We start from the raw sequence: 22,948 nt of genomic DNA, 5'->3' as shown, positions 1-22,948 counted from the left end.
AGCGCGTGCGCATTGAGTGTTTTGGGCGCTCAACGCACTGGTTCAATAACAACAACATTAATTACTAGGAAAAAACTCAATCGGTAATCTCTGATCATCATAAAGAACTCAATAATAATAACGTCTCTCAAATGTTCTCAGTTATCTTCAACAATTCAATTACTCTTTTGGCCGAAATCTGGATATCCTCACGTAAATGAATCAATCCTTTAAGTTTTTCAGCCTCCATACGACGGTTCGTGACAGACTACCGACGAGCACGGATAACTCCTCCTTGCTTCGGGGACCCGCAACGATGAGTTGATCTGCCACTCCCTCCAGGAATTCTTGGCTTTCCTTCGTCAAAGTCGAAGGATGGGCATTCAGATATTGCCGTATAGCGTTCGCCGCATCTCGAGTCAACTTGTCGAGATCGCAGGACGTCGTCAGCTGGCGACGGTGGTGAATCGCAATGCTCCCGCTTCTTCGAGGCAGAAACCGCAGCGCGACGGCCCAAGATGCGATGAAAAGACGGAAAAAGTTGGTTCGGACGAAAAGCTTGGTCGGTCACGAGGTCACGAACAGGTTCTTGTCCCGTATAAACGTATTAGAGCATTGAGAGTTTTGGGCGCTCAACGCACTGGTTCAATAACAACAACACTAATTACTAGAAAAAAACTCAATCGGTAATCTCTGATCATCATAAAGAACTCAATATAATAATAACGTCTCTCAAATGTTCTCAGTTATCTTCAACAATTCAATTACTCTTTTGGCCGAAATCTGGATATCCTCACGTAAATGAATCAATCCTTTTTCAGCCTTTTTAAGGACAAATGGCTCATGAGCTTGAGCCCCTCTTATATCTTTGACGCTTTCATGGTGCTCAAAATCCTCATCTTCCCATCCTATGGTGTGCCTTAGATCATTCCACCTGGCCACGATTTCTTCACTTTCTGACGCCTCAAGAAACGTTGGGCCAGTTTTCAGGGCATGCAATGTGAGTTTTTTGTACCCTTTGGGTTTCTTCCCCAAAAAAAGGTTCATCCGTATTCTCTCTTCCAGGTCCAGGGCGCCTTGCCCAATTGACAAGATTGATTCTTGTATCTCAAATTTTTTTTCTCGTATCTCAAATTTTTTTTCTCGTATCTCGAATTTTTTTTCTTGTATCTTAAATTTTTTTTCAAATTTTTTTTCAAATTTTTTTTCTCGTATCTCAAATTTTTTTTCTTGTATCTTAAATTTTTTTTCAAATTTTTTTTCTTGTCTCTCATATTTTTTTTCCAACGCGCTTAGTCTGTAGCTCAGGACATCCAGTTGATTTCTAAGGATTGCAATTTCTCTAAAACTCCATACGACGGTTCCTGACAGACTACCGACGAGCACGGATAACTCCTGGCGACCCGCAACGATGAGTTGATCTGCCACTCCCTCCAGGAATTCGTGGCTTTCCTTCGTCAAAGTCGAAGGACGAGTATTCAGATATTGCCGTATAGCGTTCGCCGCATCTCGAGTCAACTTGTCGAGATCGCAGGACGTCGTCAGCTGGCGACGGTGGTGAATCGCAATGCTCCCGCTTCTTCGAGGCAGAAACCGCAGCGAGACGGCCCAAGATGCGATGAAAAGACGGAAAAAGTTGGTTCGGACGAAAAGCATGGTCGGTCACGAGGTCACGAAAGGTCACGAGCAGGTTCTTGTCCCGTATAAACTTATTAGAGCAATTTGAACTTTTATGCGCAGCCTCCCACCGCTTACGCGATGGCATCATAGATATGTACGTACCGTGACGTCATACATTTTTTATTATACTAGATAATGATGGCCCGGTGTTCACCGTGTTGCCAGCCGTTGCCATCATGCAGAGCCTCTCACCGCTTACAGTACGCTAGAGCATTACATAGTGTGGCGTCATAAATTTTTTGTAGCCACATATTCACGTAGTCATCACTGCCCTTAGCTCAGTCCTACCTACATACATTATTGCAACGTTTTTCTAATTAGGCGCTTTTCTGACGTATTATTTCATAATTTGCTCTGTATTTGAAGACATCTGCATGTGTACGGGTATTATTTCCTGTTACCCGTACACGCACGCGTACATACCCACCCACATACTGTACATGAGTGGATACTTTTGATTGTGACGTCAGAGCGTGACAATCAAAACTGTCGTTTCGGTTTCTCAAGGCATTTATAACACGGAAAATAGCACAGTGCAGTTTAAAATAAGGTCTTTTAAACATTTTTTCTGTTTATGAAAGAAAAAACGCTTTATTCGCACCGTAAATCGCCTTTTTCGGGTCACCGTTTTAGGCCCCATTTCGCGCATGCGCTTTACAAAGTAAGAGTTTTCTTATGTGACGTCACAATACTGCACCGAACAGACGTACATACATACATACACTTCCGGCCTTGAGATCACGTTTGAGAGAGCCTCCCTCCGCCGTTATACGGGCTCACAAACTGCGTTTGTCACCCCGTACAACTGCGGTGGTCGGCTCATAATTATACAAAGGCTATTTTTCAAAACGTAAAGTTGCTTTGGGCTTACTCACTTCTAGAAAACGTAACCTAAGGTCTTCAACAACGGAGCTATGTATATCATTTGAGTTTCAGTCATACCCTTCGGTACTGAATCTCGCCAACTATTAACAGCACGCGTATGAACAGGCTCTTGCACTTGAGTAAATGAGGGCTCCAATCTGCAGAGAGATAATAATCAAAATGAATTGATGTGCAGTGAGTACAGTACGCACTTGGACAAGGACGCTCCTCCTTGCTGCCCAATCGACTTCTCGTGATGCAAAACCGTATCGTTCCATCGCACATCCAAGAACTCCAACAGACGAATCACCTCCCTCTTGGGATAAATAACCAAATCCTCGTAGCGAAGCGGATAGCAGACCTCTCTATATACAAGTATTGCTTTTCCATTGCTGTGCATGGTGTGCCTACTCTCTCACCTCAAGGTTCCGTGCAATCCGGTCCCAATTCTAACTAAACCTGAACCATTACTACCCGAAATGTAAAGAAATGTCCCGTCGCAGGCAACGCGACGCTGACAGATATTTCCTAAACAATAGAAATTCGTATTTGCATCCGGGCGGACGTCTTTTTTCTCCCCCAGAACCTGTTCCGGCTGTTGCAGATGCTTTCGCATTGCCGTCGTTGTCAAGACGATCGTCAAACGACCAACTGGCCACGTGAGTGCCGGAGGGAAGACAGAGCGGCTCCGACGGCACGCCGTCCAATTGAATCAATCGTCGTAGAACATTTCCGACGGGCAAACTCTCGACGTCGCGTCGACACTCGAGTAATAAGTCAATAGCCCGAATACAAGCCGACACAGAACCCCTAAAAACGGAAAAAAATTCGAAATTTTTTTCTCGCACCTCGCACACGACAAGGCGACAAAAGCGGCGGCAATTTCGGCCATTTCTGTCTTCGAGTCGGACTCCCTCTCCTTTCGGAGCCAGGCGACGAGCAAGCGTTCGAGACCGTCGACGCAGTCCTTGGGCTCGCGTAGAAGCGCGAGCGGTTCGTACTCGCTCAGGCAATTCGCGAGAAGCGCGACGGTTTGCGAGCGCACGCGACGATCCGCTTCGCTTTGCGACTCGAGTAGGGGAAAGAGAAGTAGAAGGCTCACTCGCGACGTAAATGGAACGGTCTCGGCTGGAGTGGGAGTCGACGACGTCGCGCCTTCGCCCCCCGATTCGCGTTTCTCTTCGCCTTCGTTCTTGTTTCTCTTTCGTTCGGCTTGCCACAGGGCGATTAGAGCGTTGAGTCGATATTCGAGAAGCTGGGTGAATGCCATGCTTCGATTGCTGCAAAAGGCGCGCAGTTTTTCCGCTAATTCGTTCGGCGACGTTTCGTCGAACGAGTCGAGTTCTTGCTTGTCGTCTTCTGTCGCTTCGAGCGCTTTTTTCGGCAACGCGACGAGGTCCGTGACGCGTTCGAGACCGTCGTGGAGTAGTAGCATGTCTTGCGTTACGGTGAGCCATCGTCTCTCGCTGGAGGACTCCATCAGAGACCAAGAGAGAGAGGGATGGGCAACTAGGCATCACTTGCTTCCATCTTCAATGCCTCTCTCTCTAGTGGAATTGTCCCTTCTGATTGGAAATGTGCGAAAGTGACTCCTGTTTTTAAATCTGGAGACAGAAGTGATCCCTCGAATTATCGACCTATCTCTCTACTTTCGTCCATCTCAAAGATTTTGGAGCATTTTGTTTTTACTCGGCTGAACTTGTTTTTTGAGAAGAATGGTATTATCCCGGAATTCCAATATGGTTTCCGGAGTGGAAGATCTACGCAGGATGCTACCTCTGTGCTTGCTGACACGCTATTAGAAGCAAAAGATAACAAGCTCTGCTCAGGCGCTGTCTTTCTAGATGTTAGGAAGGCATTTGATACAGTTGACCATGCCCGCCTTCTCTCTAAATTGTGGAATTGTGGAGTTAATGGAAATGTTCATCTTTGGTTATCCAACTACCTTTCAGACCGCAGTCAGTTCGTTCAAGTTGGTGAAGATGCTTCTGCTTGTTGTCGATGTCTCCGCGGTGTTCCACAGGGATCGAAGCTAGGCCCACTGCTATACAACTTCTATACGAGTGACTTACCATCTTCAAATTTGACTTCCTCCATTATACTCTACGCTGATGATGTATGTCTCATGACGAGTCATACTTCTTACAGTGGTGTTGTCAAGTCTTTACAGCATGACGTCTCTCTTCTTTCTTCATGGTACGATCGTAACTTGATGAAGTTGAATGGAAAGAAGACACAACTGATGCTGTTTCGAAAATTTCGTGACTCTACGGATCTCTCTAACTTTTCCATCTCTGTTGATGGGTCTACTGTGAGCCCGACTAATTCGGCTCGCTATCTCGGTGTTATCTTTGATGTTAATCTGAGTTGGCGTCCGCAAGTGGATTCAGTTGTCAAGAAGGTGTCTCGGAAGCTGGGTGCTTTGTACCGAGCTCGCTCTCAACTCAATGCGCCAGCTCGTGTAGCTTTTGTTCGATCGATTATTCAGCCAGATGTTGATTATTGTTCTGTTGTTTGGGATTCCGGTTCTCATTCAATTTCTTCTCGACTTCGACAAATTGACAAACGATGCCTTCGATTTCTTGCAGGTATCCGATTTCGTGAGCCGACTGGTGATCTGCCAAACCTGTTCAATCGTTTTAATTTACACTCATTTGATTTACGTCACCAATTCTCTCTCGGCGTACATGCGTTTCGTGGAATTGCATCATTGACTTCATCTGAAATTTCTTCTCGTTTTTGTCGCACATCTTCTGGTGATCATGATACTCGTCTTTCTAGATTTGGGCTTCATCTTACTCGTCCCTCCACAAATGCTCTTCGTTCAACGTCTTTCTATCGTGCTCAGCTTTATTGGAATTCCCTTGGTCCCCTTCTGTGGTCTGCAGCTGATCTCAAAACATTCAAAGTTCGATTACGATTTAACTGTTATTCTGTCCAAGAGAAATAAACATATTTAATTAATCAAGAGATATACATTATTTATTTTATTTATGGTAGATAGGGAATTATGTACGGCACCCGGTAGATCGACCATTACGTGTCGAGGGTTGTTCCGTCGGAAAATAAATTAATATCACTATCACTATCACTATCACTACGTTGAAGCAAGGATCGTTGTATTCGATTCCCGGATGTGTTTGGGTTTGACAACACATAGAGACGAAAATCTGAGAGAAACTATTGGTCAAACATTGTTCAAAAAGCTTGCCTGTATGGGAGGTACCGATCTAATTGTAATCATGGGATCGGGATCTTACTGAAACGGGTCTATAGTTGATTTTACCAGACGCGGTTCTTGTGCTCCCTCCTGCGTCTTCCCCATAGCGTAGAACTTCGATTCAGTAGGCTCGCTAGAAGTGTCTTTCAACGTTCTAGTACTTAGTACTCCTCGCGGAGGCGCCTCGTCCGCCAATCCGTTGCCATCTGCCTGTCAATGGCGTATAGGGTTCAGCAAGCACAAAGATAGCAGCGGATTCTGCTTTAGGGGTGCAAATGGAGCCGACCACCACAGTTGTACGGGTGGAGCCCGTATAACGACGGAGGGAGGCTCTTTCAAACGTGATCTTAGGGCCGGAAGTGTCTGTATGTATGTCTGTCTGTCTGTCTGTCTGTCTGTCTGTCTGTCTGTCTGTCTGTCTGTCTGTCTGTCTGTTCGTCACGCTCGGCATTGTGACGTAACTTAAAAACCCGTTTTTTCGTATAGCGCATGAGCGAAATAGGGCCCAAAACGGTGCCCCAAAAAAGGCGATTTACGGCGCGACAAAAGCGTTTTTTCTTTCATAAACGGAAAAAACGTTTAGAAACCCCTGTTTCCAATTGATCTGTGCTATTTTCCGTGTTATAAATGCGCTGAGAAACCGAAACTGCAGTTTTGATTGTCACGCTCTGACGTCACAATCAAAAGTATCCATTCATGTACAGTATGTGGGTGGGTATGTACGCGTGTACGGGTAACAGGAAATATGACCCGTACACATGCATATGTCTTCAAATACGGAGCAAATTATGAAATACAGTACGTCAGAAAAGCGCCTAATTAGAAAAACATTGCAATTATGTACGTATGTACAGTTTGTAGGTAGGTCTCAGCCCGACTGAGATGTAGGTGCTAAGGGCAGTGATGACTACGTGAATATGTGGCAACATAAAAATTTATGACGTCACACTATGTAATGCACTCGCGTACGGTAAGTGGTGGGAGGCTCTGCATGATGGCAACACAGTGAACACCGGCCATCATTCTCTAGTTACTAGCAGAAAAAAAACTCATCGGTAATCTCTGATCATCATAAAGAACTCAATAATAATAACGTCTCTCAAATGTTCTCAGTTATCTTCAACAATTCAATTACTCTTTTGGCCGAAATCTGGATATCCTCACGTAAATGAATCAATCCTTTTTCAGCCTTTTTAAGGACAAATGGCTGATGAGCTTGAGCCCCTCTTATATCTTTGACGCTTTCATGGTGCTCAAAATCCTCATCTTCCCATCCTATGGTGTGCCTTAGATCATTCCACCTGGCCACGATTTCTTCACTTTCTGACGCCTCAAGAAACGTTGGGCCAGTTTTCAGGGCATGCAATGTGAGTTTTTTGTACCCTTTGGGTTTCTTCCCCAAAAAAAGGTTCATCCGTATTCTCTCTTCCAGGTCCAGGGCGCCTTGCCCAATTGACCAGATTGATTCTTGTATCTCAAATTTTTTTTCTCGTATCTCAAATTTTCTTTCTCGTATCTCAAATTTTTTTTCTCGTATCTCAAATTTTTTTTCTCGTATCTCAAATTTTTTTCCTTGTATCTCAAATTTTTTTTCCAACGCGCTTAGTCTGTAGCTCAGGACATCCGGTTGATTTCTAAGGATTGCAATTTCTTTAAAATTCCATACGACGGTTCGTGACAGACTACCGACGAGCACGGATAACTCCTCCTTGCTTCGGGGACCCGCAACGATGAGTTCATCTGCCACTCCCTCCAGGAATTCGTGGCTTTCCTTCGTCAAAGTCGAAGGATGAGTATTCAGATATTGCCGTATAGCGTTCGCCGCATCTCGATTCAACTTGTCGAGATCGCAGGACGTCGTCAGCTGGCGACGGTGGTGAATCGCAATGCTCCCGCTTCTTCGAGGCAGAAACCGCAGCGCGACGGCCCAAGATGCGATGAAAAAGTTGATTCGGACGAAAAGCATGGTCGGTCACGAGGTCACGAAAGGTCACGATCAGGTTCTTGTCCCGTATAAACGTATAAGCAATTTGAACTTTTATGCGCAGCCTCCCACCGCTTACGCGATGGCATCATAGATATCTCTATCTATGTACGTACAGTGACGTCATAAATTTTTTATTATATTATACAAAGGCTATTTTTCAAAACGTAAAGTTGCTTTGGGCTTACTCACTTCTAGAAAACGTAACCTAAGGTCTTCAACAACGGAGCTATGTATATCATTTGAGCTTCAGTCATACCCTTCGGTACTGAATCTCGCCAACTATTAACAGCACGCGTATGAACAGGCTCTTGCACTTGAGTAAATGAGGGCTCCAATCTGCAGAGAGATAATAATCAAAATGAATTGATGTGCAGTGAGTACAGTACGCACTTGGACAAGGACGCTCCTCCTCGCTGCCCAATCGACTTCTCGTGATGCAAAACCGTATCGTTCCATCGCACATCCAAGAACTCCAACAGACGAATCATCTCCCTCTTGGGATAAATAACCAAATCCTCGTAGCGAAGCGGATAGCAGACGGTTGGCTTTTTTCGACACAAATCATTCATCGTCGTCCCAGCCCGATTCCAAAACTCGAGCGCACTCGCGAACGAGTCGACATTGACGCCCTGTATTCGAACCTTTCGCGTGACAATAGAATTCGCGACGGCGCGACCGTCCCGATACATCATGACGAACTTCGCATTAGGAAAGACGCGACTCAAGTAGTCGATCGATTTCAAGGCGAGCGGATCCTTGTTGCACAGGCGACGCGCCGGTTCGCCGTGTTTCGCGATTACTTCTAAGAGAAAAGCGGCCAGTGCGTCGTCGACGACGTTTTCCGACACGCCGGCGCTGTTTAGACGATCGCGTTCGCGCGCGTCGGCGAACCAGCGTGCCTTCATGAAGAGGAGACGCGGTATGATTCGCGTTTCTTCGCCGCAGCGTACGTCCGGATGCGCGTCTAGCATCACGCGAAGAAGCGTCGTGCCGCTGCGCGGAACGCCGCCGACGAATATGAGAGGAGAGTCGCGTGTTACGGTTAGATTGTGTCGAATTGCTGCTGCCGCCGCTGCTTCTAGTGCGCTTGCTGCTCGGGGATAGATGCGATTCGCGTCGCTGCAGCGCGTGAAGGCAGGAAAGGCGAACAACCACATAGTTGTTGTGAGCCACACACACAGCGCGAGGAGGAGGAATGCCACGAAGCGCAGCGAAAGCATTTCTAAAATTCGCACATGCGCAAATCGAAAACGATCGAAAAATGTCTGACAATGGCTCTACTGCACCCTCTGCTGCTTACGTGTACTACTATGATGATGATGTTGATCTGCTGTGTGATGACGCAAAAAAAGTGGTTGCCGAAGTCGGCCAGAACCGAGATTTTTTCGCCTCGATGCTCCTTGTGAAGCTCTCTGCTGCAGAAAGCGCTCTTTTGTTTGTATTTTGCTTGCTTATCATTACGGGTAACCTGACTGTCATGATCTGGCGTTGCAAGAGACGCAGAGAAGAGCGCAACAGCATCCCTTCTCTACTCGTCGTAAATTTGGCCGCTGCGGATCTCCTACTTGGAATCCAACTGGTTATTTTTTTCTATCTGTACAACTGGTCTTGCTCGGCTCTAGGTTCACCAAACGACGTCAAGATCATGACGTCACTGTGCTACATATCCGGAGTAATGGAAAGTACGAGTATACTCACTCCTTTCTGGCATGATTACTGGTACTATTGCTTTCTACTACGCAAACGTGGTGTTTGGAGCAAGAGTCTGCTGCTGCGTAACACAAACATGCGTAATTGTTTTTCTTTTTATTGGATGGACTGTTGCTCTTGGGATTGGAGTAGGAGCAACAATATTTCCAGATTACAACACTGAATCTATTGCTTCGTTTTACGTTGTGAAGCCCCAGCCACTCTATGCTCAAGAAAATTTGACTAATGATCTGATTTTAACAAATTCTACATTTTCTTCTGTGATGCTTCAAAACTGCATTCCAATCACTTCGTTTCTGAGTGACATGATCTCAATTGCATTCTTTCAAAATAGTGGCATAACTAATGAAACGATTGATAATAGGCTATCCTCTGTAGCTGAAGAAATTGCGGGGATTGCGTTTGGGATTGACGTTCTTCTTGTTGGATTAGCGGCAGGAATTTACATTACGATAGCAGATAAACTGAGACGATCGAGAGCATCCGTTGTTTCAAATCGTTTGGGAAGACTTGGTTTTCGTCTAATTGCAATTGCCGTTGTCACTCTCTTTGGTTGGGTTGCTTTCACTATAACGTTATTTACGTCCGTGACCTATTTTGAGAAATTGCTTCCGCTGGCCATCGTAGCATTATGTAACCCTCTTACATTCACGTTGGCCTCAGCACCGTTCTGCAAGACAGTCAAAAAATTGAAAAGGATAATTTTGTTTAAACTTAATAGACCTGTTCTAATACAAGACATCACCGACGATGAAGAGCGCCTTATTGCTACAGAATCTCCATCAGAAAGCAGCATGAAAGACTTTTCTTCTCTAGCTGAATCTGACTGAATCCGCTACTCAAGTGTCTGTGTTTTCTTACTCCTTGCTAATTTTGTTTATGCTTTATAACAAACCGCTCGTCATCTAGGCGTTTTCAAATAAAGGATGTCTGCTCGTCCGGAGGAGATTAAGTGCTCAGTGCGGTGAAGAAAAAGCTTGTGGCGTCGTGTGACATAATTACGTTAACTCTTCTTTTCACAGATCACGTGAATTTTCTATACACAATAGAGTTCCTTTACTCATTTGAGTAGAAAGAAACGAATGAAAGGAAAGGAGGACTCTGGTGTGTACGTCGCCCGCTGCCGCCAATTGCACGTTGTCTCGTGGTTGGGTCTATTCATATCCCTCGTGGTTGGAATAGCAACGGTGTACTGCATTGTCTCTATCGTCGAGATGAAGCAGAGTTTGCACCAACTGAAACAAAGCAAAGAGCAGCTCGAATCTGAGATGAATCTCTTGAAAAGTGACCACCGCGACTTGATGCAACTCATCAGGGACGAAATGCCCCAGTCGATGCCCCTCCCTCCCGATCAGATCATTTCAAACAAGAAACGATTTTCCCGACATACTACTGGTGATCCAGTCGTCAGTGGTTTTGTTACCTACATTCTGCAGGAAGTAGCTAAACGCTGTCAACCCGGCGAATTCTGCGCTGCCGGGCAGAAGGGAGAACAAGGTCCTAGCGGTCTTCAAGGACCGAAAGGCGACAAGGGCGATCGCGGAGACGAGGGTGCGAGAGGACCAGAAGGTCCCAGAGGATCAATGGGTAGACGGGGCCGAAGGGGGCCAAAAGGCGAATGCATATATCCAGTCGCAGCGGGGCCTCAAATGCGACTGGTCGGTGGCTCGACAGAATGGGAAGGTCGAGTTGAACTCCTTCGAAACGGTGTCTGGGGAACGATTTGCGACAATGACTGGGATATCGCCGACGCCACTGTCGCCTGTCGTCAGATGAATCGCGGCTACAGCGGTGCAATTGCTGCCACGAGCGGCGCTCATTTCGGCGAGGGTTCGGGAGCGATCTGGATGGACGGTTTGCGCTGCAGCGGCACCGAATTCGACTTGTCCGAGTGTTCGTTCGACGGATGGGGAATTCACCAGTGCAATCACAGTCAAGACGTGGGTGTCGTCTGCACGGGAGACATTCGACTTGTCGGCGGACTGCGTCCCGAGGAGGGTAGAGTCGAGGTTCTTCGCAACGGAGAATGGGGCACAGTATGCGACAAAGGCTGGGGTTTACGTGACGCGCACGTGGCGTGCAGGCAGTTGGGATTCCACGGAGCTAAACAGACGGGACGCGCTTCTGAGCCGGGCAGCAATAGTATTTGGATGAGCAATGTCACCTGCGCAGGCGTCGAAAATCGACTGGACGAATGTACGTTTTCGGGCTGGGGTGTCCGCGAACGTGTTTGCACTCATGAAAACGACGTGGCGATCACTTGCTTCGCTGAAGGCACTCGGCTCGTAGGAGGCTCTGCAGCTGAAGAGGGTCGCGTTGAAGTGCTGCTTAGAGGTGTTTGGCACGCCGTTTGCGACGATAATTGGGATATGAATGACGCTCAAGTCGTCTGCCGGCAGCTTGGATATGAAAAAGCCAAGGAGTATTTCAGCGCTTCGTTTCCAGATGATCTACAAATAGAACAGTCGACATTAGAAAATATTCAGTGTACAGGAGACGAGTCCGATTTTGTTGACTGCTCTTTTATCGTACAAGAGGAACGCTACTGCGGTCGTCAGGCAGGAGTGACCTGCGTTTCAGACATTCGATTAGTTGGTGGGATGAGAGCGAATGAAGGAATCATTGAGGTGAAGTATAGAGACGTCTGGGGTAGACTGTGCAGTCGGGGCTGGGACTTGAACGATGCGCATGTTGCCTGCCGGCAGTTGGGGTACTATCGCGCCGTGTCTTACAACACTACTGAACTATCAGGTGAAACAGTGCTAATGGACAAGCTGGCCTGCAATGGAACTGAGCCAAATCTTGCAGACTGTGAGTTTGGTGGCTGGGGAAAAGACGACTGTTTGAATCACCATCGCATTGCCACTGTCGTGTGTGCTGAAAACATTCGCCTCGTCGATGGGCGTACTCCAAATAGTGGCAGTATTGAAATCCTTCACAATGGAACTTGGAAAGCCATTTGTGAAAATACATGGAATAAGCACAATGCCTACGTTGGTGACGTTGCTTGCCAACAGCTGGGATATTACAGAGCAAAGAGCTCAAAGATCATCGAGACCTCACAAGAGGTATTGTCATCAGGCTTTCTGTGTCACGAGAACGACACGGAATTGGACAGCTGCGCCCAAGACAGTTGTCATTCCTCCAGTCGTAGTATTGCTGTTGAATGCGTTTCTAATCTGCGTCTCGTTGGAGGCTCCGTTCCAGAAGAAGGACGAATTGAGATCCTACACAAAGGACAGTGGGGTACAATTTGCGACGACAACTGGGACATAGAAGATGCTACTGTCGCGTGTCTGGAATTAGGCTATGGGCCAGCCAAGAGATACCGAAGTTACTCGTATTATGGAAGTGGAACGGGACCTATCTGGATGGAAGAAATTGCGTGTACAGGAAAAGAGAGCAGCCTTGCGGACTGCCGTTTTCCTGGTTGGGGGATACATCGCTGTTCTCACGACGAAGACGCGGGAATCGTGTGCAGCAAATCGCGAATCAGGCTTGTTGGCGGCAGTCATTCAAGCGAGGGCCGAGTTGAGATTTTCTATAACGGATCATGGGGAGGCGTGTGTGACAGTAACTGGGATTCAAAAGCTGCAGACGTCGTGTGCAGAGAACTCGGGATTTTTGTGAAGGGTCCCATTGCGACTAGAGGGACTTTTGGCACAGCGCTGCAGTTATTGTGGATGAATGACGTGACATGTAGTGGGGACGAGGCAACTCTTAGGCGCTGTCGATTCTCGTCCTGGACAAAAGGAAGATGCAGCAGTTCCAGTTACGTCGCCGGAGTTATCTGCAAAGAAAGTATAAGACTTGTTGGTGGGTCTGGCCCCCATGAAGGTCGCGTTGAAGTGTATTACAACAACCAGTGGGGAAGAGTTTGTCAACGCTATTGGGATCTGAATGACGCCCACGTCGTTTGTCGACAATTGGGTTTTACAAGGGCTCAAAGGTATACAACAGGATCAACGTTTGGTAGCACTTCCATTACAATGTGGATGGACGAAGTGCGGTGCAATGGAAATGAAAAACAATTACAAGATTGCTCTTTCCGGGGTTGGGGAATTTCCGATTGGAGCTGCCGTAGTTATCAATACAACGCTGGTGTTGTTTGCGAGTAGTAGACTACTGATGCAGACACTTGTCTGTTCATCCCGTGTAACTTGTGCCTTTTTTTGTACGCTGTGTTTGCTGTGATGCGAGAAAGAAATGGGGTTTCCTATCTAGTTTTCGTTTTTCGTTGGTGATGGGGCTCGGAGGCCCCAATTACTAACGTCTCAAAGGCCTTCCCTTTACGTTAATTAATTCCGAGGCTCTGGCATGAACAATGGCTGACAACTTCAATTGAGCCTCGAAGGAGAGGTAATGGAAAGAGAACGAGCTAGCTAGGGGACCCCGTTCGCGTTTACCGCTGCGCTGGAAGGCTTCGCTCGTCGTTAGTTCGTGCTGCTTCGAGTCGCCAGCAAATTCCAAGGCCGTCTGCGACGAGCGCGAATCTGAATCGTCCTTCGAGACGCGTAGAGCTAGCGCACGCCTCACGACGGGCGTTTTCTGCATTTCAACTTCGTTTAAAGTTCATTTTCGCTTTCTCGAGACTTTCTCGATCTGTTATTAGCATGGTCTAAAATGCACGCAAGAGAGAAACTCGGTAAGACGCACAAAAAACCAGCGAGGACCCCAATTGAGGAAAATTCCGCTCTTCTCCGAAGCGACGAGCTCAGGAAGCTCTACGAGACGACCCGCGTCTCACAAAACACCAGAATCCAACTCCAAAGCAAAACGAAAAGCCAAAACAGCAAAATCAGACGAACCGCGTCGCTCACCGCACCCGGAGAAAAAGAGCGATCACCTCACAGCGTCCACGTCACTAGAACCGACCCACGCGCTCATAAATCGCCGTGCAACGTCCAAATCAAAGCTCCACTGCACGCTCTACGAGCTACTCACCGACAACGCCGCCCTCCCCTACTTCATTCAATTCATGGAGAACGAAGGCAACGCGACGATCGTGCAATTTTGGCTCGCCGCCGAGAGTTTCTTCGTCACGGCAACCGAACGACTCAAAGTCTATCAAGGCAGTCCGGCGAATCAGCAGCGAGGAATTCGCGCGAACGCGCGCACCGTCGCCGGAAACGACGATCGTCGTCAACTATTGGGCTTGTCGTCGGTTGCCTTGGCAACGACGGATCGACTGGGTCGCGAGCGACGCGTATCGGAAAGAAGACGGGAAGCCGTTCTTCAAGCGAAGCGACATAACATAGGATTGGCTCAGAGACAGCAGAGCGAGAGTAAGAGGAATAAAATGAGGATTTATGACGTCAGATAATCGTCTTAGGTGCTCGAGCCGATGCACTCAATGTCTATGAGACGTATCTTTCTCTTGAAGCGAGGAATCCTGTTCTGCTGGGCAATAATCTTCGTCAGCAAGTCGAGAGTAGTATATGTCAATCGGATGGCTTTATTGATCCCGCCTGCTTTCGTCAAGCGCAGGATCAAGTCTTTGATCTTATTCATAAAAAGTAAGCGAATGATTTTCCCCACGTGACATCAGCCAATCGATTCTTCTCCTTCTAGATATTATCAAGATTTCTTGTCTAGCCAATACATGTGTCGCTATCAAATCGACGTATTAACCGGCGGAAAATTCAGCCTACGCGACGTTCTCTATCATGAAACGATGCTTGGCTATTTCATGCAGTTTCTCGAGCGAGAAAGCGATACTGGCTTTCTGGAATTCTGGCTCACCGCCGAACACGTTCAAGAGCAGTTGCTCGACCAGATCAAAGTGGGAACGTATAACGCCGACGAGGCCGTCAGCGATTGCATACTTTATGATAAGTAACGTGGAAATTTATTTCCTGGTGTGTTCTCCTTCTTTGACTTGGTTCTCTTCCTAGGTATTTTTCTTTGCAGGCGACTCAGCCTGTTGGCTTTGATGACCGGGTTCGTTTCGAAGTGGAAAATAATATATGTAGGGAGGGTGGGCCTTTGCCAACTTGCTTTAGTAGTTCACAGAAAATAGCCTATAATAGAATGGAGGTAGGGCGGATCTCCTATTGCTACAGAATCTCCATCAGAAAGCAGCATGAAAGACTTTTCTTCTCTAGCTGAATCTGACTGAATCCGCTACTCAAGTGTCTGTGTTTTCTTACTCCTGGCTAATTTTGTTTATGTTTTATAACAAACCGCTCGTCATCTAGGCGTTTTCAAATAAAGGATGTCTGCTCGTCCGGAGATTAAGTGCTCAATGCGGTGAAGAATTGTGGCGTCGTGTGACATAATTACGTTAACTCTTCTTTTTCACAGATCACGTGAATTTTCTATACACAATACACAATAGAGTTCCTTTACTCAGTTGAGTAGAAAGAAACGAATGAAAGGAAAAGAGGACTCTGGCGAGTACGTCGCCCGCTGCCGCCAATTGCACGTTGTCTCGTGGTTGGGTCTATTCATATCCCTCGTGGTTGGAATAGCAACGGTGTACTGCATTGTCTCTATCGTCGAGATGAAGCAGAGTTTGCACCAACTGAAACAAAGCAAAGAGCAGCTCGAATCTGAGATGAATCTCTTGAAAAGCGACCACCGCGACTTGATGCAACTCATCAGGGACGAAATTCCCCAGTCTGTGCCCCTCCCTCCCGATCAGATCATTTCAAACAAGAAACGATTTTCCCGACAGACTGGTGATGAATTCTTCAGTGGATTCGTCGGCCACATTCTGAAAGAGGTAGCTAAACGCTGCCAACCCGGTGAATTCTGCGCCGCCGGACAGAAGGGAGAACAGGGTCTTCGCGGCCTTCGAGGACCGAAAGGCGAAAAGGGCGATCGCGGAAAAGAGGGTGTAAGTGAAGATCCCGAAGGATCAACGGGTGAACAGGGCCAAAGCGGCGGTCCAATAGGCGAATACATACATCCAGGGGGGTCTCAAATGCGACTGGTCGGTGGCTCGACAGAATGGGAAGGTCGAGTTGAACTCCTACGAAACGGTGTCTGGGGAACGATTTGCGACAATGACTGGGATATCGCCGATGCTGCCGTCGCCTGTCGTCAGATGAATCGCGGCTACAGCGGTGCAACTGCTGCCACGAGAGGTGCTCATTTCGGCGAGGGATCGGGAGCGATCTGGATGGACGGTTTGCGCTGCAGTGGCACCGAATCCGACTTGTCTGAGTGTTCGTTCGGCGGATGGGGAATTCACCAGTGCAATCACAGTCAAGACGTGGGTGTCGTCTGCACGGGAGACATTCGACTTGTCGGCGGACTGCGTCCCGAGGAGGGCAGACTCGAGGTTCTTCGCAACGGAAAATGGGGCACAGTATGCGACAAAGGCTGGGGTTTATATGACGCGCACGTAGCGTGCAGGCAGTTGGGATTCCACGGAGCCAAACAAACGGGACGCGCTTCTGAGTCGGGCAGCAAGTCCGACAAGATTTGGATGAGCAATCTTGCTTGCACGGGTATCGAAAATCGACTGGACGAATGTACGTTTCCGGGCTGGGGTGTCCGCGAGCCTGCTTGCACTCATGAAAACGACGTGGAGATCACTTGCTTCGCTGACATTCGGCTCGTTGGAGGCTCTTCAATTGAGGAGGGTCGCGTTGAAGTGCTGCTTAGCGGTGTTTGGCGCGCCGTTTGCGACGATAATTGGGATATGAATGACGCTCAAGTCGTCTGCCGGAAGCTTGGATATGACAAAGCCAAAGGGTACTTTGGCGCTTCGTTTCCAGACGATCAACAAATAGAACAGTCGACATTAGAAAATATTCAGTGTACAGGAGACGAGTCCGATTTTGCTGACTGCTCTTTCAGAGTACGAGAGAAACGCTACTGCGATCGTCAGGCAGGAGTAGCCTGCGTGTCAGACATCAGATTAGTTGGTGGGACAAGGGCAAATGAAGGAATTGTTGAGGTGCTTCATAAAGGCGTTTGGGGTAGACTGTGCAGTCGGAACTGGGACTTAAACGACGCGCATGTTGCCTGCCGGCAGTTGGGGTATTATCGAGCCGTGTCTTACAACACTACTGAACTATCAGGACACAATTCCGAAATAGTGCTAATGGACAAGCTGGCTTGCAATGGAACTGAAGGAAATCTTGCAGACTGTGAGTTTAGTGGCTGGGGAAAACACGACTGCACGCATCGCGGCCGCATTGCCACAGTCGTGTGCGCCGAAAACATCCGACTCGTCGATGGGCTTACTTCACATAGTGGCAATGTTGAAATCCTTCACAACGGAATTTGGAAAGCCATTTGCGAAAACACATGGAATGCGCACAATGCCCACGTTGGTGACGTTGCTTGCCAACAGCTGGGATTTTACAAAGCAAAGAGCTCAAGCATCGTTGAGACCTCACAAGAGGTGTTGTCGTCAGGCTTTCTGTGTTACGGAAACGAGACAAAGTTGGACAGCTGCGCCCAACACAATTGTCATTCGGACTCTTCCAAACGTAGCGTTTCAGTTGACTGCGTTCCAAACCTGCGTCTTGTTGGAGGCTCTGTTCCAGAAGAAGGGCGGATTGAAATCCTCCACAAAGGACAGTGGGGTACAATATGCGATGACAACTGGGAAATAGAAGATGCTACTGTAGCGTGTCTTGAATTGGGATATGGGCCAGCAAAAAAATACCGGAGCCATTCGTATTATGGACGTGGAACGGGACCCATCTGGATGGACGAAGTCACTTGTACAGTAGAAGAGAACAGCCTTGCAGAATGCCGGTTTCCTGGTTGGGGGTTACATAGCTGCTCTCACGATGAAGACGCCGGAATTGTGTGCAACAAATTGCGAATCAGGCTTATCGGCGGCAGTAATTCAAACGAGGGCCGAGTTGAGATTTTCCATAAAGGGTCATGGGGAGGCGTGTGTGACAGCGACTGGGATTCGAAAGCTGCAGCCGTTGTGTGCAGAGAACTCGGGATTTTTGTGAAGAGTCCCTTTGCGACTAAAGGGACTTTTGGCACAGCGCTGCAGTTATTGTGGATGAATGACGTGACATGTAGTGGGGACGAGGCAACTCTTAGGCGCTGTCGATTCTCGTCCTGGACAAAAGGAAGATGCAGCAGTTCCAGTTACGTCGCCGGAGTTATCTGCAAAGAAAGTATAAGACTTGTTGGTGGGTCTGGCCCCCATGAAGGTCGCGTCGAAGTGAATTACAATAACCAGTGGGGAAGAGTTTGTCAACGCTATTGGGATCTGAATGACGCACACGTCGTTTGTCGACAATTGGGTTTTACAAGAGCTCAAAGGTATACAACAGGATCAACGTTTGGTAGCACTTCCATTACAATGTGGATGGACGAAGTGCGGTGCAATGGAAATGAAAAACAATTACAAGATTGCTCTTTCGATGGTTGGGGAAATTACAATTACTACTGCACTCGGTATCAATACAACGCTGGTGTTGTTTGCGAGTAGTAGACTACTGATGCAGACACTTGTCTGTTCATCCCGTGTAACTTGTGCCTTTTTTTGTACGCTGTGTTTGCTGTGATGCGAGAAAGAAATGGGGTTTCCTATCTAGTTTTCGTTTTTCGTTGGTGATGGGGCTCGGAGGCCCCAATTACTAACGTCTCAAAGGCCTTCCCTTTACGTTAATTAATTCCGAGGCTCTGGCATGAATAATGGCTGACAACTTCAATTGAGCCTCGAAGGAGAGGTAATGGAAAGAGAACGAGCTAGCTAGGGGACCCCGTTCGCGTTTACCGCTGCGCTGGAAGGCTTCGCTCGTCGTTAGTTCGTGCTGCTTCGAGTCGCCAGCAAATTCCAAGGCCGTCTGCGACGAGCGCGAATCTGAATCGTTCTTCGAGACGCGTAGAGCTAGCGCACGCTTCACGACGGGCGTTCTTCTGCATTTCAACTTCGTTTAAAGTTCATTTTCGCTTTCTCGAGACTTTCTCGATCTGTTATTAGCATGGTCTAAAATGCACGCGAGAGAGAAGCCCGGTAAGACGCACAAAAAACCAGCGAGGACCCCAATTGAGGAAAACTCCGCTCTTCTCCGAAGCGACGAGCTCAGGAAGCTCTACGAGACGACCCGCGTCTCACGAAACACCAGAATCCAACTCCAAAGCAAAACGAAAAGCCAAAACAGCAAAATCAGACGAACCGCGTCGCTCACCGCACCCGGAGAAAAAGAGCGGTCACCTCACAGCGTCCACGTCACTAGAACCGACCCACCCGCTCATAAATCGCCGTGCAACGTCCAAATCGAAGCTCCACTGCACGCTCTACGAGCTACTCACCGACAACGCCGCCCTCCCCTACTTCATTCAATTCATGGAGAACGAAGGCAACGCGACGATCGTGCAATTTTGGCTCGCCGCCGAGAGTTTCTTCGTCACGGCAACCGAACGACTCAAAGTCTATCAAGGCAGTCCGGCGAATCAGCAGCGAGGAATTCGCGCGAACGCGCGCACCGTCGCCGGAAACGACGATCGTCGTCAACTATTGGGCTTGTCGTCGGTTGCCTTGGCAACGACGGATCGACTGGGTCGCGAGCGACGCGTATCGGAAAGAAGACGGGAAGCCGTTCTTCAAGCGAAGCGACATAACATAGGATTGGCTCAGAGACAGCAGAGCGAGAGTAAGAGGAATAAAAATGAGGATTTATGACGTCAGATAAATCGTCTTAGGTGCTCGAGCCGATGCACTCAACGTCTATGAGACGTATCTTTCTCTTGAAGCGAGGAATCCTGTTCTGCTGGGCAATAATCTTCGTCAGCAAGTCGAGAGTAGTATATGTCAATCGGATGGCTTTATTGATCCCGCCTGCTTTCGTCAAGCGCAGGATCAAGTCTTTGATCTTATTCATAAAAAGTAAGCGAATGATTTTCCCCACGTGACATCAGCCAATCGATTCTCTCTCTTCTAGATATTATCAAGATTTCTTGTCCAGCCAATACATGTGTCGCTATCAAATCGACGTATTAACCGGCGGAAAATTCAGCCTACGCGACGTTCTCTATCATGAAACGATGCTTGGCTATTTCATGCAGTTTCTCGAGCGAGAAAGTGATACTGGCTTTCTGGAATTCTGGCTCACCGCCGAACATGTTCAAGAGCAGTTGCTCGACCAGATGAAAGTGGGAACGTATAACGCCGACGAGGCCGTCAGCGATTGCATGATACTTTATGATAAGTAACGTGGAAATTTATTTCCTGGCGTTCTCCTTCTTTGACTTGGTTCTCTTCCTAGGTATTTTTCTTTGCAGGCGACTCAGCCTGTTGGCTTTGATGACCGGGTTCGTTTCGAAGTGGAAAATAATATATGTAGGGAGGGTGGGCCTTTGCCAACTTGCTTTAGTAGTTCACAGAAAATAGCCTATAATAGAATGGAGGTAGGGCGAATCTCCTTTCATTCCTCTTCAGGGTTTGAATTAATTGACTCCCTTTATATATAGAGTCATTTTTGGAACTTCCTGCGTAGCGATCTTTATCATAGTCACTTGTCGGAATTATTGAACGCTGTCAAGGGATCGGCGAGGTCATCGCGTAGAAGCTCAGTGGTGCCTGGCGAGCCGGAAAAGGACAGTGGCGACGACGAGACAGCGGAGCTGCCCTCGCCCGAGGAAAAGGTTCGATCGTCATTTAACGAGGAGCTGGGCATTGACTGTGGGGAGAATCCAGACGCACTGTGGCAAAGACAACTAAATGAGTAGAATAGAGATACTTATATTTTTGGTGGTGGGGTGACTGGTCTTCTTTTTCTCTTTAGTTTTTCCCTTGGTCGCGTTGACGAGTTCGGTATTTACGAGTCATTCATTGGCGTCCAATTGGAAGTGATTGCCGCGTACGAGCGAAAGGGATTTCGAAGTCGCGTTTCCCGCGCTGTGAAACGGTTTGTTCTCGGCTCGGATGAGGACAAGGATAAGGAGGAGATGGCGTTTCGAATAGCGAAGATGATTGTGACGAACATTCTTCAGCAGCAGGCCGCCGAGCGTCAATCCGTTCGAGAACTCTCCCCGGGCTGAATTTTTAGCCAGCTATAAATTCCTATTCTGATTAATGGAGTGTTTTCGGTTATTTTTGCAATAAAAAGTAGAAAAATAATTTTGGGTACACTGCACCTTATTGGAAACCCCATTCGGCCTTCTTCTGCTCCATGGTGACGACGTTTGACTCGGAGTCGGCTTCGTCTTTCGCTGTTTGAGCGTGTACGCCGAATTTAAGGTCAGAAATTTGCTTCAGGTCTCCCACGAAGCGTGGATCGGCTTTGTGAGAGCCTGGCAACCATCTGGAAGGTATAAGACAATATATTTCAGTCTCGCAACAGCTTTGCTGTAGGTGGACCTGGTATCGCAGCTGATTCTTGCAAAGTGAGTTGTATTGACTGTCGACATATGAACGGTTCTATAGTAGACAAATCGTTTTCACGCTAGCGCTCGCCTCTGCGTTTTCTATACCGGAGAGTAAAAATTAAGGCGTCGCCAGCCTTGAAGTTCGCCGTTTTCCACACGCCGCCAAATCGTTCAACGATTTCCAAAGGGTCTTCAGTGAACCAACCAGATCCTATAACAAATCCCATGCTTGTTGATCAGACAATCGGAATTGACTAACCTTGCAAATGCTCGGCCTCTAAGTCCATGTTACCGTACGTACTTTGAAATTTTTTAAATCTTAATTAAGTCTTTAGTATTTCTAAAGAAGAAAATATACCGTTTAGTACCCAGGTAGCTTGTGTGATCCTTCTACGACAGCCAGTGTCCCCATTTCAAGAGGAACGTCGCCAAACGGCGTCCAGATTGTGCACACTTCACTCGATCCTCGCGACATGTAGACGTTGTCAACGTGAGCACCAGTAAAGCCCTCGTTGTACATGGCCCTAGATATGAAACTCATTACATATAAAGACGGGAGGAGTCTCAGATACATTTACTCGCCTGAGCCATTTGAAGTCAAACGTCTTTGCCGGTTCACGAAAAAACATTTTAAAAAAATTTCGAACTGCACACGCGATTTCACGAGTCAAATATTCTGCAGGAAAAGTTCGCTTTACCTCGATGCCCTTCTAAGACTTTGAGCACAGTCTCACTATGGGTAATCCGATTCTTTCCCTTTAGAGAGAGAAAATTAATAATGAGTAGTCTACCATATTTTTTTGGATATGCATTGGGGCACCTCCATGAAAGGAACGCAGCCGCGTCCGCAGCGCGAATCGAGCACGCCCTCTTCCCATTTGTAGGCCGGATCGAGTTTTTCGTCGCCGCAGCTTCGTATGTAGTCGAGAACGGCTCGACGAGCTTCCAAGACGTCTTGGCGGTCGTGGAGTCCGCGTATGAATAAGTAGCTGCTCGGCGGAAGATTGTTTATCACGCGTGGCGATGAATAGAGTCGGGGGTCACCCTTTCTCCTCTATTTCTTTGCGCAGAGCGTCTGGATCGCTCATTAGATGACTGGAATCTTGCATCTCTTTCAGGTGAGGTCCGCCGAGCTCCAGAAATGTCGTGCCGATCTTGATTTTCATGGCTCTTTCGCGTGGTAGGTGTGACGACTCGTGTCTCAATCATTCATA

The 22,948-nt window shown here is 47.6% G+C and overlaps 7 protein-coding genes across 8 annotated transcripts; 4 read left to right on the top strand and 3 right to left on the bottom strand.

Moving 5' to 3' along the window:
* Window positions 1–2,499: 2,499 nt before the first annotated feature.
* Window positions 2,500–3,426, bottom strand: LOC136187172 (uncharacterized). The gene is made up of 5 exons (XM_065974720.1): window positions 3,372–3,426; window positions 3,110–3,333; window positions 2,943–3,051; window positions 2,736–2,888; window positions 2,500–2,681 (listed from the first exon to the last, which is right to left on the bottom strand). The coding sequence occupies exons 1-5, from the start codon at window positions 3,413–3,415 to the stop codon at window positions 2,537–2,539; spliced, it is 675 nt and encodes a 224-aa protein (XP_065830792.1). The 5' UTR covers window positions 3,416–3,426; the 3' UTR covers window positions 2,500–2,536.
* A 4,414-nt stretch (window positions 3,427–7,840) lies between these two features.
* On the bottom strand, window positions 7,841–9,387 carry LOC136187183 (protein-tyrosine sulfotransferase 1-like). Of its 2 annotated transcripts, XM_065974733.1 has the most exons (3): window positions 9,199–9,387; window positions 8,121–9,145; window positions 7,841–8,066 (listed from the first exon to the last, which is right to left on the bottom strand). In XM_065974733.1, exons 2-3 carry the CDS (start codon window positions 8,948–8,950, stop codon window positions 7,922–7,924), a joined length of 975 nt encoding a protein of 324 aa, XP_065830805.1. In that variant the 5' UTR covers window positions 8,951–9,145; window positions 9,199–9,387; the 3' UTR covers window positions 7,841–7,921. The 2 variants fall into 2 exon arrangements, with proteins under 2 accessions (XP_065830805.1, XP_065830806.1); XM_065974734.1 differs by having other exon boundaries at window positions 8,121–9,387.
* Window positions 9,388–10,477: 1,090 nt separating this feature from the next.
* LOC136187152 (scavenger receptor cysteine-rich domain superfamily protein-like) lies at window positions 10,478–13,663 on the top strand. The gene has a single exon (XM_065974687.1). It carries the CDS (start codon window positions 10,523–10,525, stop codon window positions 13,556–13,558), a length of 3,036 nt encoding a protein of 1,011 aa, XP_065830759.1. The 5' UTR covers window positions 10,478–10,522; the 3' UTR covers window positions 13,559–13,663.
* Window positions 13,664–13,970: 307 nt separating this feature from the next.
* On the top strand, window positions 13,971–15,673 carry LOC136187176 (A-kinase anchor protein 10, mitochondrial-like). Its single transcript, XM_065974725.1, has 5 exons — window positions 13,971–14,085; window positions 14,147–14,725; window positions 14,773–14,956; window positions 15,012–15,275; window positions 15,335–15,673. The coding sequence occupies exons 1-5, from the start codon at window positions 14,064–14,066 to the stop codon at window positions 15,546–15,548; spliced, it is 1,263 nt and encodes a 420-aa protein (XP_065830797.1). The 5' UTR covers window positions 13,971–14,063; the 3' UTR covers window positions 15,549–15,673.
* A 93-nt stretch (window positions 15,674–15,766) lies between these two features.
* Window positions 15,767–18,957, top strand: LOC136187151 (scavenger receptor cysteine-rich domain superfamily protein-like). Its single transcript, XM_065974686.1, has one exon. The coding sequence runs from the start codon at window positions 15,811–15,813 to the stop codon at window positions 18,850–18,852; it is 3,042 nt and encodes a 1,013-aa protein (XP_065830758.1). The 5' UTR covers window positions 15,767–15,810; the 3' UTR covers window positions 18,853–18,957.
* Window positions 18,958–19,276: 319 nt separating this feature from the next.
* LOC136187143 (A-kinase anchor protein 10, mitochondrial-like) lies at window positions 19,277–21,480 on the top strand. Its single transcript, XM_065974675.1, has 7 exons — window positions 19,277–19,380; window positions 19,442–20,020; window positions 20,070–20,253; window positions 20,309–20,575; window positions 20,633–20,774; window positions 20,838–21,091; window positions 21,152–21,480. Exons 1-7 carry the CDS (start codon window positions 19,359–19,361, stop codon window positions 21,405–21,407), a joined length of 1,704 nt encoding a protein of 567 aa, XP_065830747.1. The 5' UTR covers window positions 19,277–19,358; the 3' UTR covers window positions 21,408–21,480.
* Window positions 21,394–22,925, bottom strand: LOC136187144 (uncharacterized). Its single transcript, XM_065974676.1, has 9 exons — window positions 22,779–22,925; window positions 22,555–22,723; window positions 22,433–22,490; window positions 22,317–22,380; window positions 22,103–22,258; window positions 21,994–22,052; window positions 21,840–21,945; window positions 21,727–21,786; window positions 21,394–21,670 (listed from the first exon to the last, which is right to left on the bottom strand). Exons 1-9 carry the CDS (start codon window positions 22,898–22,900, stop codon window positions 21,505–21,507), a joined length of 960 nt encoding a protein of 319 aa, XP_065830748.1. The 5' UTR covers window positions 22,901–22,925; the 3' UTR covers window positions 21,394–21,504.
* Window positions 22,926–22,948: the final 23 nt, after the last annotated feature.

Source organism: Oscarella lobularis, chromosome 5, assembly GCF_947507565.1.
Source record: "Oscarella lobularis chromosome 5, ooOscLobu1.1, whole genome shotgun sequence".
Classification (NCBI taxonomy): Eukaryota; Metazoa; Porifera; class Homoscleromorpha; order Homosclerophorida; family Oscarellidae; genus Oscarella; species Oscarella lobularis.
Note: the sequence above shows the minus strand (reverse complement) of the source record. Positions and strands in the feature narration are given on the sequence as shown.

Bases quoted from the DNA above. Each gene is read 5' to 3' on its own strand.
- LOC136187183 (XM_065974734.1), bottom strand. From the start codon at position 8,950: ATGCTTTCGCTGCGCTTCGTGGCATTCCTCCTCCTCGCGCTGTGTGTG. The intron at 8,067-8,120 runs GTGCGTACTGTA...ATCTCTCTGCAG, and splicing joins GGAGGAGCGTCCTTGTCCAA to ATTGGAGCCCTCATTTACTC.
- LOC136187144 (XM_065974676.1), bottom strand. From the start codon at position 22,900: ATGAAAATCAAGATCGGCACGACATTTCTGGAGCTCGGCGGACCTCAC. The intron at 22,259-22,316 runs GCGAGTAAATGT...TTTCATATCTAG, and splicing joins TTTGACTTCAAATGGCTCAG to GGCCATGTACAACGAGGGCT. The intron at 22,053-22,102 runs GTACTAAACGGT...GACTTAATTAAG, and splicing joins GGATCACACAAGCTACCTGG to ATTTAAAAAATTTCAAAGTA.
- LOC136187143 (XM_065974675.1), top strand. From the start codon at position 19,359: ATGCACGCGAGAGAGAAGCCCG. The intron at 19,381-19,441 runs GTAAGACGCACA...TCTTCTCCGAAG, and splicing joins GCACGCGAGAGAGAAGCCCG to CGACGAGCTCAGGAAGCTCT. The intron at 20,775-20,837 runs GTAGGGCGAATC...CTTTATATATAG, and splicing joins TAGCCTATAATAGAATGGAG to AGTCATTTTTGGAACTTCCT.
- LOC136187152 (XM_065974687.1), top strand. From the start codon at position 10,523: ATGAAAGGAAAGGAGGACTCTGGTGTGTACGTCGCCCGCTGCCGCCAA.
- LOC136187176 (XM_065974725.1), top strand. From the start codon at position 14,064: ATGCACGCAAGAGAGAAACTCG. The intron at 14,086-14,146 runs GTAAGACGCACA...TCTTCTCCGAAG, and splicing joins GCACGCAAGAGAGAAACTCG to CGACGAGCTCAGGAAGCTCT. The intron at 14,726-14,772 runs GTAAGAGGAATA...TAATCGTCTTAG, and splicing joins TCAGAGACAGCAGAGCGAGA to GTGCTCGAGCCGATGCACTC.
- LOC136187172 (XM_065974720.1), bottom strand. From the start codon at position 3,415: ATGGCCGAAATTGCCGCCGCTTTTGTCGCCTTGTCGTGTGCGAG. The intron at 3,334-3,371 runs GTGCGAGAAAAA...TTCCGTTTTTAG, and splicing joins GTCGCCTTGTCGTGTGCGAG to GGGTTCTGTGTCGGCTTGTA. The intron at 2,889-2,942 runs GTGAGAGAGTAG...ACTTGTATATAG, and splicing joins GGATTGCACGGAACCTTGAG to AGAGGTCTGCTATCCGCTTC.
- LOC136187151 (XM_065974686.1), top strand. From the start codon at position 15,811: ATGAAAGGAAAAGAGGACTCTGGCGAGTACGTCGCCCGCTGCCGCCAA.